The sequence below is a fragment of the Prunus mume genome, linkage group LG2 (genome assembly GCF_029339155.1).
Source record: "Prunus mume cultivar Tortuosa linkage group LG2, ASM2933915v1, whole genome shotgun sequence".
NCBI lineage: Eukaryota > Viridiplantae > Streptophyta > Magnoliopsida > Rosales > Rosaceae > Prunus > Prunus mume.
This window is the reverse complement of record NC_142699.1, coordinates 40,890,848-40,911,117: the sequence shown is the minus strand read 5'-3', so window position 1 is coordinate 40,911,117 and position 20,270 is coordinate 40,890,848. Positions and strand designations below refer to the sequence as shown.

At 36.8% G+C, this 20,270-nt stretch overlaps 1 protein-coding gene and 1 pseudogene across 5 annotated transcripts; both read left to right on the top strand.

Moving 5' to 3' along the window:
- Positions 1-4,121: 4,121 nt before the first annotated feature.
- On the top strand, positions 4,122-5,022 carry LOC148920381 (uncharacterized; annotated as a pseudogene).
- Positions 5,023-13,796: 8,774 nt separating this feature from the next.
- Positions 13,797-17,683, top strand: LOC103322576 (putative aldo-keto reductase 2). Of its 5 annotated transcripts, none has more exons than XM_089046423.1 (6): positions 13,797-14,024; positions 14,865-15,122; positions 15,526-15,726; positions 16,192-16,364; positions 16,461-16,563; positions 17,161-17,683. In XM_089046423.1, the coding sequence occupies exons 2-6, from the start codon at positions 14,907-14,909 to the stop codon at positions 17,497-17,499; spliced, it is 1,032 nt and encodes a 343-aa protein (XP_088902549.1). In that variant the 5' UTR covers positions 13,797-14,024; positions 14,865-14,906; the 3' UTR covers positions 17,500-17,683. The 5 variants fall into 5 exon arrangements, with proteins under 5 accessions (XP_088902549.1, XP_088902552.1, XP_088902548.1 ...); XM_089046426.1 differs by having other exon boundaries at positions 14,849-15,122; XM_089046422.1 differs by having other exon boundaries at positions 14,735-15,122.
- The last annotated feature ends 2,587 nt before the right edge of the window (positions 17,684-20,270 follow it).

The window sequence follows — 20,270 nt, the reverse complement described above, 5'->3', positions numbered from 1 at the left end:
TCATTTTATATTTTCGTAATATAGTCAATTTAGAGCTTCCACAATCATGCTCTCTCTTTTTTTAGTTAAAATCTCGTTAAAAACACTATAAAGCTATTTTAAGAGCTCTATAAAAAATTTCAACTTCAACCATACTCCCTAGTTTAAAGAATAATAAATCTTTTAAATATTTTTTAATTCAATTTTTGAATAAAGTGTAGACACAAAAACAACAATAAAAAATAGTTGACATTAAATAAATGTTAAAAATAATATTAACTACAGGAGCATTTAATTATAGGGAGTCATTAGGAGTGATTTCCTATTTTTATGAAACACAACTACCCATTATCTTTTTTAATTCTAAAATAAATTTTGAATTTTTTTGAAAAAATTCTTGTAGGGGCGGAAGAGCGTGCAGAGAGGCTAGTATATATAAAGTAAGGTAGAGAATGGTGAAACATTCAAAATACCAAAACAAAAATGTCATTGGTTAATGCAAATATTAAAAATTAAAATTATTAATTAAATGAGGATAATATGGCCAATTTGTATTTTTATATTAAAAAATTAGAATTAAAAATAAAATCTGATAATGAGTCATATTTTTATTGAATAACTACTCATTTTATCTTTTTGTAATATAGTCAATTTAGAGCATCCACAATCATGCTCTCTATTTTTTTAGTTAAAATTTAGCTAAAAACACTAGAAAGCTATTTTAAGAGATCTATAAAAAATTTCAACTTCAACCATACTCCCTAGTTTAAAGAATAGTAAATCTTTTTAATATTTTTTAATTCAATTTTTGAATAAAGTGTACACGAAAACAACAATAAAAAATAGTTAGCATTAAATAAATTTTAAAATAATATTAAATATAGAAGAATTTAATTATAGAGAGTCACTAGAAGTTATTTCTCTCTCCTCAGATTTAGGAGCACCTAAATATCTCCCTATTTTAGGAGCTAGATAGGGAGCATAGTTGGAGGTGAGTTTTTCAATTCCTCCCCAAATTTTAGGTAAGAAGGTGGTTTAGGGAGCCCATTGTGGATGCTCTTATTCCTCCTCACTGTTGTACTCCTCCCACCAAATCTTGATTGGATTAGGTAAAATAAAGAGGACTCCTTATCTATGGTCTAATCCCACAACTCTTCTTGCAATTTTCCCTTACAAAAATTCGTACAGACTCAAAACATAGTGTCACCTAGTGCTTAAATACCTGCAGTTATTGTTGTGGTGCACTTAGTGTTGGTGGAACAATAGGAAATATGAATTTAAAGATAATAATTCTCAACAAAATTATAAGCATCAAATATGATAGCAAACACACATAGAACTCATATAAACTAACAAACATAAATGTGTAGACATACTGACAACATTAGCGATTGAGGCTTGCAAGAATTGCAATGTCCTAAACACATATTTTGCTCCTGCCCTTGTGCTTGCAGTTCAACAGGTGTCCATCTCCCAAGATTTAACAATTGATAATCCTAAATTGAAGCACTTTAATTTAAAACTCTAGCGAACAAATTATATATTTGTACTCTCTTGACTAGACTCGAAATTGATCAACTGAGTAACTAGCATTGGGGAAATACTCTTTGTTTTTCCACAGGTTAGAACTTATCTTCAAGGAGGGAACTGTTGGGTTTATATAAGACCCAAACAATAATCTAGAAACAAACCATCGTAGTCATTTCCAACAGAGACAACTTCTTATTATAATTAAGGGTAAATTTCATTAAGTGCTGCTATTTCCACTCACCTGTCTTATTTTCTCACGCACTTTATCTTTAAAAATTTTAAAGACAAATTTACCCATATATAAAAGGCTTAACTGCTACAGTGCCCCCTGAAATATTGGTCAATTCCCACTTATCCCCTTTAAAGTTAAAGTGACCCACTTTGCCCCATTGATCGATGTTTTGTGTTTCACTTTGCCCATCACCGTCAAGTCTATTAAAAATTATGTTAAAAATGCTGAGTAGCACTAATAGGACCCACTATTTTGCTAAACTAAGTGCCACGTGTGAAAAAAAAAATTAAAAATTAAAAATTATCTTCTAAAAAACTTAATTTAACTATTAAAAACAAAAATAATACTTTAAAACCAAAAAATCCGACCTAAAAAACATAGAAGGGATCAAACGGTTATGCTACCATATACGCATATACATGCATATAATACTATCTTTCAGTTCATCTAAAACTGTAAAAAAATAATAATAATAAAAAATAAAAAATAAAATAAAATCGAGAGAAATATCCCAAAAAATTTTAAAAAACTAAATCAAATTTTTTATGGCTCATTTTCCATGACAGAAGCCATACCAGTTTGAGATCAAAATCTTAACCCCAGTCTGAGATCTCTTGGGCTTCAACTTTGGCGGTTTTCATTCCTTCGCCACTATCATCTTCTCTTCCTCACCCAAACTCTTCGACAGCTCAAATACCGACTCGTCCAACTCAATCTCAACCACAGAGATTGTGTGAGGAGACACCATGGCCTTGATGTACTATGTTTGAATCGACATCCACCCACTTTGCCCTGCACTTTGGTGGATCTAGGTGGTGGGTATGGGGGGAGGTTGGGTTGGGGGTTGGGGAAGACGAGATGAATCACCCTAATTAAATCAAATAGAAGGGTTCGTGATAAGTCCATATTTTACATTTACTTTATGCCTCCTTTGCTTATTTATTTATTGATTTTCTTGGATTAAATTGTTGGGTTTAATGTATTTTGTGAGAATTGTGTAGTTGGTCCCTAATTAGAGGAATTGGACAAAAGTTGTCAAATTGGACTCAAAAACCATTAAGATGTACAACAAGGGTTAATTGGAGACAAAGAAGATTGTCTTAGAAGGCAATCAACCGGTCAAAGCTTAAAGGAGGAAGTTTGGTCAAATCCTTGTGGAATTTGGAGAAGCAATTAAAGAGATATTGGGAAAGATATTGGGAAGCCTATTTTGGGTAGTATTTGATTGTAACTAGGTAAATGATTTGTGTATTATAAATAGCATAGGGCTGGCCTCATATAGGGGATCCATACTTTTCACTACCCGAAAATACCCAATTCTTGCAAAGAGAAGTCCTGCTGCCGCCGGCCACCTTGGAGCTTTTTGGGAGTTTTCAAGTTCATCTTCATGTCTACCATCAACCACTCTGCGATTCTCAATAAGTTTATCACGTTCTAATTTCCTTTTTGCTAGGGCTACGATGTAGCCTAGTCATGAATACCTTATTTATGTGTTTATGTTAATTTGATATTATTTTCCATGTTAAGTATCTTTTACCGTTCTTAATGCTTTGAGTGCTTGATCACCACTTAATTGATGTGATGCCTGAGTTGACGATAGGAATATCCAACTTAGGATTTTGCTTCTAGTAATTGATATCATAGGTTGCTTGAGTGAACTGGAAGGTTAATCAAGGCTTGTGTTGTTTCCATAAATTTTCATAGAACTTAATGGGTTTCTACTTCTTAGTTCTTCATAGGCATAGAGTAGGACGGTTGTAGGAATACTTTTGGTATAGACAGGCATGTCATATTGAATAATTAAGGGAAATTTACCATTAACATGGATAATAATTAGGATTAACTAGCTACAGGGATAGGGTAGAATTGGCTATAGTGAAATCGGAACCCTAGTGCTCATACCATTAGTGTTTGCCGAATTTCATTATTTATGTTAGTTCATTCTTGTTAATCAAAGCCTCACAATTCGAACATCTAGATAAAGTTTAGGATTAATCATAATTAGTACTCAGTTAATTAGTCTTAGTCTCTGCGGAACGATACTCACTTACCACTACACTATTTTGCTACGATTTTTTGTTCTACAATTTCGTTAACAATTTTGGCTCTGTCGACGGGGACTAAACTGATTTTAATTGATATTGATATATTTTGGGCCGAATTTTACTTTGGAATTTTTATTTTATTTTATTTCATTAATTGTATTTTTTATTTTTTATATTTTTTCTACAGGTACTTGCTTAATTAGTGCATGAGTTTTGGAAGACATTCGCAGACATCTAACCTTATACCTTTAGACCCTGAAATCGAGCAGACGTTTCACAAGCGCAATTGAGTTCACCAAGCTAGACCCCAGCAAAATCCAACAGAACCAGCCACCATGGCTGAAGCGGAAAGGCAGGTTAGAGAGTTTGACACTCCCACCGTCGGATCAATGAGCATTCGCCGCCCCACAATCGATGCCAACAATTTTGAAATTAAGCCAGCGATCCTGAGCATGATCCAACACAATTCCATCTTTTGTGGCCTTTCTCACGAGGACCCCAACACCCATATTTCAATTTTTTTGGAGATATGCGATACATTCAAGATTAATGGAGCTTCTAGCGATGCCATTCGCCTTAGACTTTTTTCATTCTCACTGAAGGAGAAAGAAAAATTGTGGTTGACTTCTCAACCACCAATTCAATCACTACATGGGATGATTTAGCTACAAAAATTTTGGCTAAATTCTTTCCTCCAGCTAAGACAGCATGGCTCCACAACGAAATCATGACATTCACACAATTCGACAAGGAACATATGTATGAAGCTTGGGAGAGATACAAAGAGTTGCTTCGTAAATGCCATACCATGAGTTACCAAAGTGGATGCAAGTCCAAACATTCTACAATGGGCTGGACACTACAAGCAAAACTCTCATTGATGCCGCAACTGGAGGAGCCTTGATGGCCAAAACGCAGGATGAAGCATACGAATTGCTTGAGACCATGGCATCCAACAACTATCAATGGCCTAGTGAACGTGCAATGCCTAAGAAAGCCGGAGTTCATGACGTCGACACAATAACTGCATTAACTACACAAATTTCTACTATCTCTAAACAACTTGGTTCATTAAATGTCAATGCGATTCAAACCCCTAATGTTATTTGTGAATTTTGTACAGGAAATCACTCTAGTGCTTATTGCAACAATGGGAATCCATTCTCTGCACTCGAACAAGTAAACCAAGTTGGAGATTTCAATCGTCAAAGGAATAATCCATATTCCAACACCTGAAACCCGGGATGGAAAAATCACCCGAATTTCTCTTGGAGTAATAACCAAAATGCACAGAAACCACCTCCTAGATTTCCACCTCAAGAGAAAAAGGTTGGGTTAGAGGACGTACTCACTCAACTTGTTGGAAATATGAGTACTCTCTCAAATAACACAGATAAATTTATGAGCAAGACCGAGACCACGTTACAAAATCAAGCAGCCTCTATAAGAAATTTGGAAGTTCAAATGGGACAGTTAGCTCAAGTTTTGATGGGGAGAGAGTCAGGTACATTGCCCAACCAAACGGAAATAAACCCAAAGAATTTGCAACAAGCTAAGGCCATTACATTGCGGAACGGATGACCAATCAAGACAGCCAGTTGATTTGGAACAAGAGCACGCTAGAGAGCTTCCTTCCGCAAGCAAGGAGTAGCAGAAGAAAGTTCCAGCAGCTGCCAAACAAGATGGTTCAACTGGACAACTGAGAGCCAATTCCTGTCCCTGAAATTCCGTTCCTTCAACATTTAAAGAGCAAGAAAGTTGAAGAACAATTTGAAAAATTTCTGCAAATTCTTAAGAAATTGGAAATCAATATTCCTTTCATTGATGTGCTGGAACAAATGCCCACATATGCAAAGTTCATGAAAGATATCATAACTTCAATAAAGAAATTGGGGAACAACCCCACAGTAAAGCTATCCAAGAGATGTAGCGTCATCTTGCAAGGCCAAAAACTACCAAAGAAAAAGAAAGATCCAGGGAGTTTCGATATACCTTGCACAATTGGTTCTATTTATTTTGATAAAGCGTTGTGTGATTTAGGTTCTAGCATTAATTTAATGCCCTTTTCTATTGCTAGAAAAATGGGTTTGGGGGAGGAAATTAAATCTACTTTTGTTTCTTTGCAGATGGTGGATATATCAATTACACTACCCAAAGGCATGATCGAAGATGTGATTGTCAAGGTTGATACCCTTGTCTTTCCTGCAGGTTTTCTTGTCATAGATATGGAAACCAATGACGATACCCCAATCATCTTGGGCCGGCCATTCTTACTTACTGGGAGGACCCTAATTGACGTTGAACAAGGTCTTGTGGTTTTAAGGGTAGCAGACAAGAGTATGGCGATCAATGTGTATAAAGTGTTGCTCTATCTAGAAAGTGAAGAAATATCCTCACACTTTGAAACAGAAAATCCATGTGATCCAGTAGAGGCTTGTTTAGTCCACCACAATAACAAGGAGATGGCAAATCGGGAAATTATTGAGATGGCACAATACTTGGATGCATCAAAGCCAAAAATTAAAGATACGTGGCCGGAATTCGAACCACTTGGTGATGCACCTCCTAAGCTACAACCAAGCACCATTGCTGCCCCCTCCTTGGTCTTAAAGCCTCTCCCATCACATCTAAGGTATGCTTTCTTGGGTGAAAATAATACTCTTCCTGTAATTATTGCTGTTAATTTGAACATTGCAGAGGAAGAGAAGCTGTTAAAAATTTTGCGATAGCACAAAGCTGCCATAGGATGGACAATTGCAGATATCAAGGGAATTAGCCCTTCCAAGTGCATGCACCGCATATTATTGGAGGACAATTTCAGACCTTCCATAGAGCATCAACGCCAACTCAATCCAAACATGAAGGACGTTGTCCGAGCTGAGGTACTTAAATTACTAGATGCAGGTATTATTTATCATATATCTAATAGTAGTTGGGTGAGCCTTGTACAGGTTGTGCCAAAAAAAGGAGGGATAACTATTGTAAAAAATGAAAACAATGAGATGGTGCTGATCCGCACAACAACTGGATGGAGAGTTTTCATTGACTACAGAAAATTAAATTCAGCAACCTGAAAAGATCACTTCTCGCTTCCATTCATAAATCAAATGTTGGAGAGATTAGTTGGGCATTCGCACAACTGCTTTTTGGACGGGTATTCTGGGTATAATCAAATACCAATTGCTCCTGAAGATCAAGAGAAGACCACATTCACATGCCTATTTGGCACCTTTTCGTACCGACGTATGCCTTTTGGCCTATGCAATGCACCAACCACTTTCCAACGGTGTATGATGAGCATTTTTTCCGACATGGTGGAACGTTTCATTGAGGTATTCATGGACAACTTCTCTGTCTTTGGCTCTTCCTTTGATTCATGTCTACATAACTTGGCCTTAGTTTTGCAAAGATGTGAAGAAACCAATTTAGTTTTAAATTGGGAAAAATGCCATTTTATGGTACAAGAGGGAATTGTTTTGGGACATCAAATTTCAACAAGAGGTATAGAAGTTGACAAAGCGAAAATTGACACCATTGCTAAGTTGCCGCCACCCACCACGGTCAAGGGCATTCGAAGTTTCTTGGGCCATGCCGGATTTTACCGTCGATTTATTCAAGATTTTTCCAAAATTACAAAGCCCCTTTGTAATTTATTACTCAAGGATGCCAAATTTAATTTCACTTCGGAGTGTTTGGAGGCTTTCAGTACTTTGAAGGAGAAGCTTACCTCAGCACCCATCATAGTTGCACCAGATTGGGAATTGCCATTTCAAATTATGTGTGATGCTAGTGACTATGTGGTTGGAGCAGTTTTGGGTCAAAGAAAAAACAAACTACTCCACGTAATTTCTTATGCCAGTCGAACATTGAACGATGCCCAGTTAAACTACTCCACCACAAAAAAAGAATTGCTTGTCGTAGTGTTTGCATTGGATAAATTCTGCTCTTATTTGATTGGGTCTAAAGTGATTGTTTATTCCGATCATACTGCTTTGAAATATTTACTCTATAAGAAAGAGGCCAAACCCAGATTGATCTGTTGGATACTCTTATTACAAGAATTTGATTTTGAAATTCGTGACAAGAAAGGAATAGAAAACGTCGTCGCTGACATGGACTAGCAAAAGATAGGTTTGGGGGTATTTGATAAGTCCATATTTTACATGTATTTTATGCCTCATTTGCTTATTTATTTATTGATTTTCTTGGATTAAATTGTTGGGTTTAATGTATTTTGTGAGAATTGTGTAGTTGGTCCCTAATTAGAGGAATTGGACAAAAGTTGTCAAATTGGACTCAAAAACCATTAAGATGTACGGCAAGGGTTAATTGGAGACAAAGAAGATTTTCTTAGAAGGCAATCCACTGGTTAAAGCTTAAAGGAGGAAGTTTGGTCAAATCCTTGTGGAATTTGGAGAAGCAATGAAAGAGATATTGAGAAAGATATTGGGAAGCCTATTTTTGGTAGTATTTGATTGTAACTAGGTAAATGATTTGTGTATTATAAATAGCATAGGGCTGGCCTCATAGAGGGGATCCATACTTTTCACTACCCGAAAATACCCAATTCTTGCAAAGAGAAGTCCTGCTGCCGCCGGACCACCTTGGAGCTTTTTGGGAGTTTTCGAGTTCATCTTCATGTCTACCATCAACCACTCTGCGATTCTCAATAAGTTTATCATGTTCTAATTTCCTTTTTGCTAGGGCTGCGATGTAGCCTAGTCATGAATACCTTATTTATGTGTTTATGTTAATTTGATATTATTTTCCATGTTAAATATCTTTTACCGTTCTTAATGCTTTGAGTGCTTGATCACCACTTAATTAATGTGATGCCTGAGTTGACGATAGGAATATCCAACTTAGGATTTTGCTTCTAGTAATTGATATCACAAGTTACTTGCGTGAACTGGAAGGTTAACCAAGGCTTGTGTGCTTTCCATAAATTTCCATAGAACTTAATGGGTTTCTACTTCTTAGTTCTTCATCTAGGCATAGAGTAGGACGGTTGTAGGAATACTTTTGGTATAGACAGGCATATCATATTGAATAATTAAGGGAAATTTACCATTAACATGGATAATAATTAGGATTAACTGGCTACTGGCTATGGTGAAATTGGAACCCTAGTGCTCATACCATCAATGTTTGCTAAATTTCATTATTGTTTATGTTAGTTCATTCTTGTTAATCAAAGCCTCACCATTCGAACATCCAGATAAAGTTTAGGATTAATCATAATCAGTACTCAGTTAATTAGTCTTAGTCTCTGCGGAACGACACTCACTTACCACTACACTATTTTGCTACGATTTTGTGTTCTACAATTTCGTTAACAGTTCGCCTTTCTGCTTCTTTGCTAGTCTTAAACATGCAGACCTAAGAAAGAATAGGAAGGGTACTTCCTCGGCGTTCTCTGGGTTTGGTTTGATCTTGTTCTTGTTTTTACTTTTTTCAATTTTTTTGTTATTTATTTTTTAAGATATATTTGTTATTGTTATTGTTTTTTTTTGTTTTAAATTTTTGGGTCGTTGGGAGTAGGGGTGGTTGCGGTTCGGTAATCGCGAATTTTTACTCAAACCGCAAACCGACCGACTATTTGCGGTTTGATGATTTTGAAACAAACCGACCGCGTTTTGCGGTTTACCTCATTATGTAAACCGCAAAATGCGGTCGGTTACTACGAATTAGCGGTTTAAAACCGCGAGTTCTCAAGCATTCACAAAAATATAAATTCACAACCTAAATAAATAAATACACAACCTCAATTTATCAAACATATATAAATTCACAATCTCATCAACTTCTCAAGCATTCACAACCTAACAAAATTAAAGTTACAATTCTAAGCATTTCAATTAAAGTTAAACTTCTCAAGCATTCCAATTCCAAATCCTTTAAAGTTATAAACCAAAAGGAAAATGCAAAGCAAAATGAATTAAAGTTACAACAAAAAAGAAAAATTCAATTCAAAGTTAATTAAAGTTACAAACTAAAAGGAAAATGCAATGCACCAATGTTACAAACTAAAGTTACAAACTCAAGTGTTGGTGGTGAGTGGATTTGAAGAGCCCCGTTGTGTTGTTTGAGCATCAATGTTATTTACAAATAAAACAACATAGTGTAGTACATTTTATTATAAGAAGAAGCATAAATAACATTAGTATAAACAAACTAATTACTTACAAGTTGTCATATATTCCATTTCCTTGTAAAATTCAACTTCATCATCCGTGTGGCTATACTTTGCGGTTTGCGGTAACCGCAAGTTTTGAAAATCAAATAGCAACCGCAACCGCAAATGCGGTTCGGTTCTTAATACCGCATAAATGCGGTTTGGTTTACGCGATTGCGGTTTCATTATGTAAATTGTCGGTTGATTTTTGCGGTTTTTCGGTTTTTCGGTTTAAAATGCCACCCCTAGTTGGGAGGTTGCAATGGGGTGGAATTGGTTTTGGCTGGGTTTTTATTTTTTTTATTTTTAAATTTGAAGATTTTATTTTTAAATTTGAAGATTCTATTTTTAAAATGAATGAATTTTTTAAATAATTTATTGACCAAATTACCCCTTCAACTAACAGAAGTTAAAAAAATATTGACAGAAATTAAGTTTTTTAAAAGATAATTTTTAATTTTTAATTTTTTTTTTCACACATGGCACTTAGTTTAGCAAAATAGTGGGTCATATTGGTGCCACGTCAGCATTTTTAACGGAATTTTTAATAGACTTGAAGGGGAGGGACAACGTGAGACACAAAACATTGGTCAATGGGGCAAAATGAGTCACTTTAACTTTGAGGGGGTTAAGTGGGAATTGACCAATGTTTCAAGGGGCACTGTAGCACTTAAGCATATATAAAACGACTTAGTGCCAGTTTGGCATTGCTTATTTGGGGTGATAAGTGATTTTTTAAAAATTTTGAGAAGCCCAACCCGTTTGGTAAACTGCGAAAAAATCACTTATTGTTAAAAATTGCTGTGAGATAAAGTTATAAGGGAAAACAGCTAATGAGGTGCTTTCATTTTCTGATTATGCAAGAATCATTTTCGAAGATATGTTGGGTTTCATGATTATGCAGCAATCATTTTCTGATTATGCGTAAAATCAATACCAACAACACTTTTAACAAAGATTTTACCAAACGCCAAACTGCTTTCTTTCACAGCTGATTTCTTTCATAGCAAATTTGACAGCGATTATTTTCACAACACAGCAATGCCAAACTGGCCCTTATAAGGTCACGCAACCCACTTATTCTAGACTTCAATTACTTAGCTAATTTGTTGACACCCGGCACTAATTTACTCTACGTTAACACTGTTAATTCAAAATAAAAGTAGTTAAAAAAAAATTAGAAAGAAAGGAAAAAAACCCAGCAAACATCCACCAGACTACCCACACAATCCCAAGACAACCAACCTTCCCTTCTCACCTCCCCGCTAGCCACATCTCTCTCCCAACTGGGCAACTTGAGAAGAAAAGGGCAACCAGACTACCACGCGACCAATTGTGTATTAGATGACTATATTTTTGAAAAATAAGCCAGGCCATTCTTTTACCATTTGATGCACGCAGGTTGTGTTTTTCTACCATTGTGTGTCTAGTCAGTACATAGGCAGCCATCACACTAGGAGGTTGATTTGTCATTGAGGCTTAGGCAGACCTTTTAAATCCTTGTTCATTTATTCGTGGGTTGATTGAAATAGAGAAAGGAGAAGAAGGTTAGATTGGGGATTTAGGTGGACTTAGTGGGTCATAACATAACAAAGGTTTGACAGAGGGTTTAAATTAGTTTTGAAGCTTTTGTTTAATACAACTGAGGAGGAGGAGGAGGTGGCGGTGGCGGCTTGGCTGGCGGTGGAAGGTACGTGTTTCTTGTTAGGTTTGGTGGACTGTGCGACTGGTGGCTGCTAAAACTCTTCATTTTCTAATTTTATGTTTTAATTTGTTTTTTTAAATTTTTTTGGACTCAACAGTGTTAAGGGTTAAAAGAGTTAACTGAATGTCCAGGTGTCAATGGTATTTTAAGAATAATAGTGGGTGGAAAGATAAGATTATATTTTTTAAAATTTAAATAGTGGATGTGAAGATAAGATGTGTGAGAAAATAAGACAATGAGTGGAAATAGCAGCACTCATTTCACTTTATACAAAAAGTTTGACTTTTCTATTATTTCCGTACATACATCAGTTATTCCGTCATACAAAAAGGAAACAAAGAACTCTCTCCCCAGCACTAGTCATCTTTTGCTCCCAAGCCACGAGAAATTATAAAATGACACTGTATCACCACATCAGCTAGTGATACTTCCACTCAAAATCTGCCACATGTACTTTTTAAAACAAAATTAAAATAAATTTTACGACTGGACTTTGGCTTACAACTATACCCTTCAACTTTAATGACCCTAACCCTAACCCTTCGCCCCTCCGGCTTCCCTGTGCTATGCCCCTGCTATCGACGCCACACAACCCTCTTACCTTACCCTCTTGCCACCCACCCCTCTTTGCCACCCACCCCGGCCTTCCCTCCCACTCCAATATTCCCACCCCTCTTTCTCTCCCTCTCGTTTTCGGTGAAAATTAATAAAAAGCCAAAAATCTTAAAAATATGTGCAAACCCATTAAACATGAAACCATAAATCTTTTAAAAAAACCACTAGTGAAAGAAGGGAAGATTGACGTTATGGGCAACGAGGAATTAATTGTGTTATAGAGCAAGTCAATGGGGCAGGGCTTGATGAAGGAAATCCGCCAAAAATCTCCCCCTTCTACATCAGATTCTTCTTCTTCCTCACCATCTTCATTATCGACTTTCATTCAAGAGGTCTTTTTAAAAGAGTAAGAAGTGAAATTTTCAGAGATTACCCATCTTTTTTTAACTTCAAGGGTGTCTCCGGAGATTAAATGGTAGAGTTTAACCGGATTTTGTTTATGGGTTTTGAGTCCTTTGACTAGGGGTGACATTTTAAACCGAAAAATCGAAAAACCGCAAAAGCCAACCAACTATTTACCGCAATGAAACCGCGATCGCGGTAAACCGAACCGCATTTGCGGTATGAAGAACCGAACCGCATTTGCGGTATTTGATTTTCAAAACTTGCGGTTACCGCAAACCGCAAAGTATAACCAATCTATGTTGTTTTATTTGATCTTCTTATAATAAAATATACTAAACTATGTTGTTTTATTTGTAGATAACATTGGTGCTCAAACAACACAACAATGTTCTTCAAATCCACTCACCACCAACACTTGAGTTTGTAACATTGATGCATTGCATTTTTCTTTTAGTTTGTAACTTTAATTAACTTTGAATTATATTTTTCTTTTTAATTGTAACTTTAATTCATTTTGCTTTGCATTTTCCTTTTGGTTTGTAACTTTAAAGGATTTGGAATTGGAATGCTTAAGAAGTTTAACTTTAATTAGAATGCTTGAAATTGTAACTTTAATTTTCTTTAGGTTGTGAATGCTTGAGAAGTTGAGGAGATTGTGAATTTATATATGCTTGAGAAGTTGAGGTTGTGTATTTATTTATTTAGGTTGTGAATTTATATTTTTGTGAATGCTTGAGAACTTGCGGTTTTAAACCGCTAATTATGTAACCGACCGCTTTTTGCGGTTTACCGCATGGTTTCAAAATCACCATACCACAAATAATCGGTTTGCGGTTTGGACAAAAATTGCTATTATCGAACCGCAACCACCCCTACCTTTGACACTAGAAGTTCTTTATATTCATTAACTATGTAGACGGTGAAGGCTGAGGTAGGTGGTGAGGGAGAAGGGAAGACGTGTGGTGTCGCAGATAGCAAGCATAGCGTAGGGAAAAAGACGGTGGATAGGGGTTTCGGTGATTAAAGTTGAAGGGCAAAGTTGATAGCCAAAGTCCAGCAGTAAAATATATTTTAATTTTGTTAAAAAAAAATACATGTGGCAGATTTTGAATGGGGTATCACCTACAGTATCACTCGATAAGCCCCACCCCACCGTTGCCTAGCCCTCCTAAAAAATATCGCAGCACACCCATCCCTCCCCCTAAAAACAAAAGAAAAAAAAAAGAATTGTGACTATCAACCAGACCATACCTGCAACCCACGACCACCTCAAGCACAAAATCAAACCTGACTCAAATTTGTTAAACCTCTTTCTAATAGCATGGTCTGGTGTGCTGGTTTGGGAATCTTCCCTTCAAATATGGTGATTTCATTTCGAGATGAGACATTAATCTGAAGGTATGAATTTGTTGGGTTATCTCAGCAATTTAAGCCTCTTTCTGAGCTGCTGGGTTTGTTTAGTTTAATAATTTTGTGTTTGACTGGATTTCATGAATTGAAAAGGAGAAACTAAGTTTGATGAGTAAAAGAAACACAAGAACTTTTTTCTGGGTTTGATTAATTGAAGGAGAAAGATGCCTGGGTAAGGTTTGATTCTATTGATGGGGTTGCGTTACTGGCTGTCGGAGAGAGGGGAGGGATGGAGTGGGTGGGGTTAGTGGCTGTCCAACAGAGAAGATGAGAAAGAGGAACTTTTGTTTTTGTTATATTTTCTTTCTACTTTTCAAAAAAATTTATTTATTTAATCTTTTATGGCAAAAAGTCACTTTTAGTGTTTGCAGTTTGCCACTTTTACCATGTTGGTTTCTGTCATTTTAATTTGAAGCAATGCAAGTAGAATCCGCAATTTCTGTCACGTGTTTTTTTTTTAACTTCTGTTAGTTGTGGAGGGGTAATTCGATCTATAAATTATTAAAAATATGCATTCCTTTCCCCGCTAGAAGGGCGAGAGCCAATACCAAACGGTAGCTTGTTCAAATGACAACCAACAGTTGCAGTGGCTTCTGCATCAGCCATGACGCTTGCTGCACTTCTGTGGATGCATGATTTGTCAAAATATTCATTGGCAGGCTCATCAGACATTCTAATAGTCTAGTATTTGTGCACAGTTCCCTGAAAGAAATTTGAAAAGAGAGAGAGAAAAAAAAGAGCATCGATGGGAGGGAGAGATGATCTGGCGCCGGCACGTTTGAATTGTTTCCGATTGGCCAGCTCGTTTGAAGTTTTCACTTTCTGCAGATAGAAATATACGAACCAAACTGAAACAACCACAGATAGCAAATGGCAGGAGGAGTGAGGAGGATCAAGTTGGGTTCACAAGGCCTTGAGGTCTCTGCTCAAGGCCTGGGATGTATGGGCATGTCTGCGTTCTATGGCGCTCCAAAGCCCGACACAGACATGATCAGTCTCATCCACCATGCCATTGACTCCGGCGTCACCTTCCTCGACACCTCTGACATCTACGGCCCCTTCACCAACGAAATTCTGCTTGGCAAGGTACGCCACTAACCTTGACTTTGCTTCTTAATATTTGCTCATAATTTGTATCAATTGCTTTTTGGGTTTGTTTGGGCTGTTAAATTGGATGAGTTGACGATAAAATGAATTGGGTTTGGTTTGGAAGTTACTAAATCAAGCACAAGCACTGAGAAAGAATATAATTTGTACAATTGCTTTATGGGTTTTGTTTGTATTGTTGAATGGGATGAATTAATGAAGAAGTGAATTGGGTTGTGTTCACTCTGGTTCCTGTATTTAAGATACTAAGCCAGCCAAGCACAAGCATTTAGAGAGACAATGATAAATGTAATTGCTTTTTTGGGTTTTGTTAAGATTTTTCAATTAATTGCGATTGATGATGATGAAGTGAACTATATTTTGTTGGATTGATGTGGAACAGGCTCTGAAGGGAGGGGTAAGAGAGAAGGTTGAATTGGCCACCAAATTTGGCATCTACTTCGCAGACAAGAAGATGGAGGTGCGAGGTGACCCTGCCTATGTGAGGGCTGCTGCTGAGGATAGCTTGAAGCGCCTTGGTGTTGATTCTGTTGATCTCTATTATCAGCATCGGATTGACACCACTGTCCCCATAGAAGTCACGGTTTGTCTTCTTCCCTCTTTGAGATTTGATCTCCTTTAATAGCAATTACAGAGCAATATGCATCTGCAGGCCTAGTAAAGTAATGTTTATCCGAAGATTTTACAACATCTTGTATCATTTTTAGTCACACGTTTTATCAATTCCTCAATTTGATTTCATTTGTGGTTTACCTTGCAGAAGTCATGGTTTGACCTCATATCTCATATAACAGGAACCCCTTGTTTGTGATGGCAAATTAGTTGTAATTTTTGAAAGTTTAGTTCTATCTCAATGTGATTGCATCCTTTTTTTGGGACTTGCTCTAGAGTATTATAAAATGTAGTATTGATTATCTTGAAGCTAGTTCTCTTTTCTTACTAGACTGAGTTTTTTTTCTTTTCGTTTGGTTCTGGCTTGCATCATAATTAACTTATTTTGAGTGTTTTCTTTTGATTCCTTAAATTCCTTTATTATGTCTTTTGCAAGGTAGGGGAATTGAAGAAACTAGTTGAAGAGGGTAAGGTGAAGTACATTGGCCTATCTGAGGCCTCAGCTTCTACAATAAGGAGAGCACATGCTGTTCATCCAATAACAGCTGTGCAGTTGGAGTGGTCCTTGTGGTCGAGAGATGTCGAGGCAGAAATAGTTCCTACTTGCCGGTGAGGCTTTATGGAACTGGTATAACTGTTTTATTTGTAAATAACAAATATGTACCAAATTTATTATAATTTATCTCACTTGCCTAAATTTATCAGGGAACTTGGCATTGGTATTGTTGCATACAGTCCTCTAGGGAGAGGATTCTTTTCATCAGGGGCTAAGTTCGTCGAAAATCTCTCGCATAATGATTCTCGAAAGGTTTGTTGGTATTTCACAAATTTTGTCGATTTTAAATTACCAAACTGCCAGATAAAGTTTTCTTGGTATCTTCATGATGCTATTATTGTGTATTTCCTGAACTTCCATCTCCCCTGAAAGATCTCAAGTTGATAATTCATCTAACAAAGCCTAGTAGTCTCTCCTAGTACCTTCTTACTGAGTTTTCTCAGTAGTCTTCTCTCCATAAAAAACTTGGCTAGTGCACAAAATTTCTTTTTGTAACGTTAGTACCTAAGTACCTGTCATTCATCCAGACAGTCAGAGCCCACTAACGTTCTAATTTGCTTCAATATTCTTTATTTTATAATGTTTTGTGGTGGCAAGGAAAATTTCTCAGAGTTTCACACTCCCATTTTTCATTTAGGCCTTTCGGTTTCTCTAATGGTTCACTATAATTTGAAGAAATAAATTGGCAAGAAAGGTTGCCCTTGAGCTTCTCCTGATTTCCTAGAAAGTTAACTGTAGTTTTCTGGTCATGCTTATTTCTGCCCATGGGATTGTTGTACATCTTTATCGTGTCATTTTGATCAAGCAAACTTAGTCTTGATTCTGAATTGTTTAGTTCAATGGTTGCAGCTTCACCCCAGGTTCCGACCCGAAAACGTAGAGCATAATAAAACACTATTCGAGCGGGTTAGTGATCTTGCTGCAAGGAAAGGGTGCACCCCATCTCAGCTAGCACTGGCCTGGGTTCATCATCAAGGAAACGATGTGTGTCCGATACCTGGAACCACAAAGATTGAGAATTTTAACCAGAACATTGGTGCTCTCTCTGTGAAACTGACACCAGAAGAACTGGCTGAGCTTGAATCTTTTGCTTCTGCTGATGCCGTTAAAGGTGACAGATATGAGAATGACGTTAGTACTTGGAAGAACTCTGAAACTCCTCCAGTGTCTTTATGGAAAGCCACATGAGCATGTGCCTTTTGTCATGTCATAATGCTTCTTTGTACCTCATGAGCTTTGTGAATTTCCTTACCATTAGGAGTTATGTTATGACTGACTTTGAGACGTTGGTCATTTTGTAAACAGATTTCATCATGTTGTATGAGTATCTAAAAGTATGAAATAATCTGGGGTCAAGCGAAGTTCTTCATTTTGTTTCTTTGACTTAATTTTCTAATTTTCATGTGGGTTGAAACATAAATTTTGTGTCTATATTGTATGGTTCTTTTTCGAATATATGGGGAAGATAAGTAGATTATCAAACTCTTCCACTCTCTCCTTACCTCTAAGACCTCCTTCATCCCCCTTTTCCTATCCTTAAGATCCAACAACCTGTCTTTTGGAACTCACTGAACATCATTTCCCTTGGCATCAACAGCATTTCTATTATAAGCTGCAACCATTCCTTTAGAAGCATAACATTTCCTTTAGAACCCTCAACATTTTCATTCACCATTTTTTTCCCCTATTTTGACAATACGATATCTATAATATTCTAATATACGAGGAGGGAATAAGATATGGGTGTAAAGAAATGGGAACCCTGCTTTGCGCTTTTGCGCAATTAACCTAACTCCATGGTTATAATTTTGGGTAAACTCGACCGAATAACTCAACCCGATCATAAGAGCACTTCCAACAAGGGGTCCTTTCCAGGGCAGGAGGGGGCCCAAGCCCCAAAAGAGCGCTCCAGCGGACCGAGGCTGCCCAAGCAGCTTGTGGGTCCCACGAAACAGGGCCAGCCCACGAAACGAGCCTATGCTCCAGCCGAGGGTTGCTAACGTTATGGCTGACACTAGCCTGACGCCAAGACTAGTTTGAAATTTTTTACCGTTGGAGCATACATTTCACACGCCAACAAAAAAAAAATAATTTGAATTCCATGCACGACGCTAGGTTGGCCCCGATTTTGTGCCAACGGTTAGAAGCCATGTGGCCGCCTCTGGGCTCTCCAATCTAGTTTTCTCCTTAAATCCAATGGCTGACTTTTTAAAAATAAAAAATTAAAAAAATATGGAAAAAAATTACCAAAAATTTCTTGAATTTTATTTTATAAATACCTACCAATATTCTTCACTTTCAACACCAAATCCTCATATATTTTCTTCTCCTTCTAATATTATTCACTTTCTAGACAAAATTTTATTTACTTTCAAATTTCATTTTTATTCATCATCTTATGGCATCTTCCATCAAAGCCGGAGGGGCGTGGACAACCATGGAAGATGTTCTGTTGTGTAAGTGTTGGGTCCAAGTTGGTCATTGTCCAATCACGAGCAATGAGATGAAATTATCTCATATGTGGAGAAAAATTCATGCTGAATTTTGTGAAAGATCGGGTTCGGCTCATACGGAAATGGCCTTGGCTAGTAGGTGAAATTTTTTGAATAGAGAGTTGGGGAAATGGAGAGATGTGTTGGCAAAAGTGAGGGACAACCATCGAAGAGGGGAAAATTGTGGCAATGAGGTAAAGTATTTGTAATTTCCGTTTTATTAATTTTAATGTCCTAATTTGCTTTTTTTTTAAAAAAAAAAATAAAATAATGTTTCTTGCATTTCCAATATTTTTTTTATAAAATAGATTATGCAAGCACAAATGCGGTTCGGTGCCATTGGGTAAGGCAAAAAAATTTTCAACCATGACCAATGTTGGGAGGTTTTGAAAAATTGTTCGAGGTTCAGAATTATTCTCACAGGTCTAACCGTTGTGTTGAACGACACGCCACTCAATGACAACAGCATCGAATTTGCCTTTGGATTCCCTAATGAGTCAAGACTCACCAATCCAAAGGGAGCCGAGGCCTATTGGGAGAAAGGCTGCAATGGCCAAGAGAGGGAATACTTCCACCAATGATACTGCAAAATTTTTGGAGCAAATTGCAAAGAACGGCACCATGAGAATTGAGTTACACATGAAAAAAGATGTGGATGAGAAGGCACTGAATAAAGAATATGCACGAGAAAGGGAGTATATACGCAAACAAGACATTGAGAAGAAGGATCGAGAAACCATGGCTATAGATACAAGCCATATGTCCAATGAAACAAAACAATTTTGGGAGCTAGAACAAAGGGATGTTATGAGAATAAGGTTTTTCCGTGACGATGGACCTAGCAACACTGATTGGTTAAATGATCAAAACCATTAAGTTATTTTGCTTGCCTTTTATTTAATTGTATTGCTTGTTTCTTTTTATTAAAGTAGTGGTAATCCTTGTTTTTATTTAATTAGTAGTACATCTTAATTAGTTGTATTGCTTTTCTTATAGTGAATAAAGAAATCATTCAATAAAATACATTTTTATTCAACACATTGCATACATCAAACTAAAGCATAATTAAAAGCAAAAAAACATAACCAAAGCATAATTAAAAGCAAAACACAACCAAAGCATAATTCAAAACAAAACATAAACAAAGCTTACATCAACACAGAGCAAAATTAAAAACAAAGCATCTTCACTTGACTTCATAGGTGATATTCAGGGCTTCACCTCTCAAGAGGTCGTTGAATACCTCGAGGATTGACCCAGGACGTTCAGGTCATTTTGAGATCCTGCAATTTTGACAAAGGCATGCCAAACCCCAAACCCATGTATTGAATCCAACAATGGCTTCCAGAATGAAACTCTTTTGCCCTTTCCTATTCCCATAATCTCCTTGCCAGGCAGTTGGGCAATTCTTCCATTGCTAGTGCATACAGTCAATGCTTCCAATCATGCTTGGAAAACCTCGAGCTT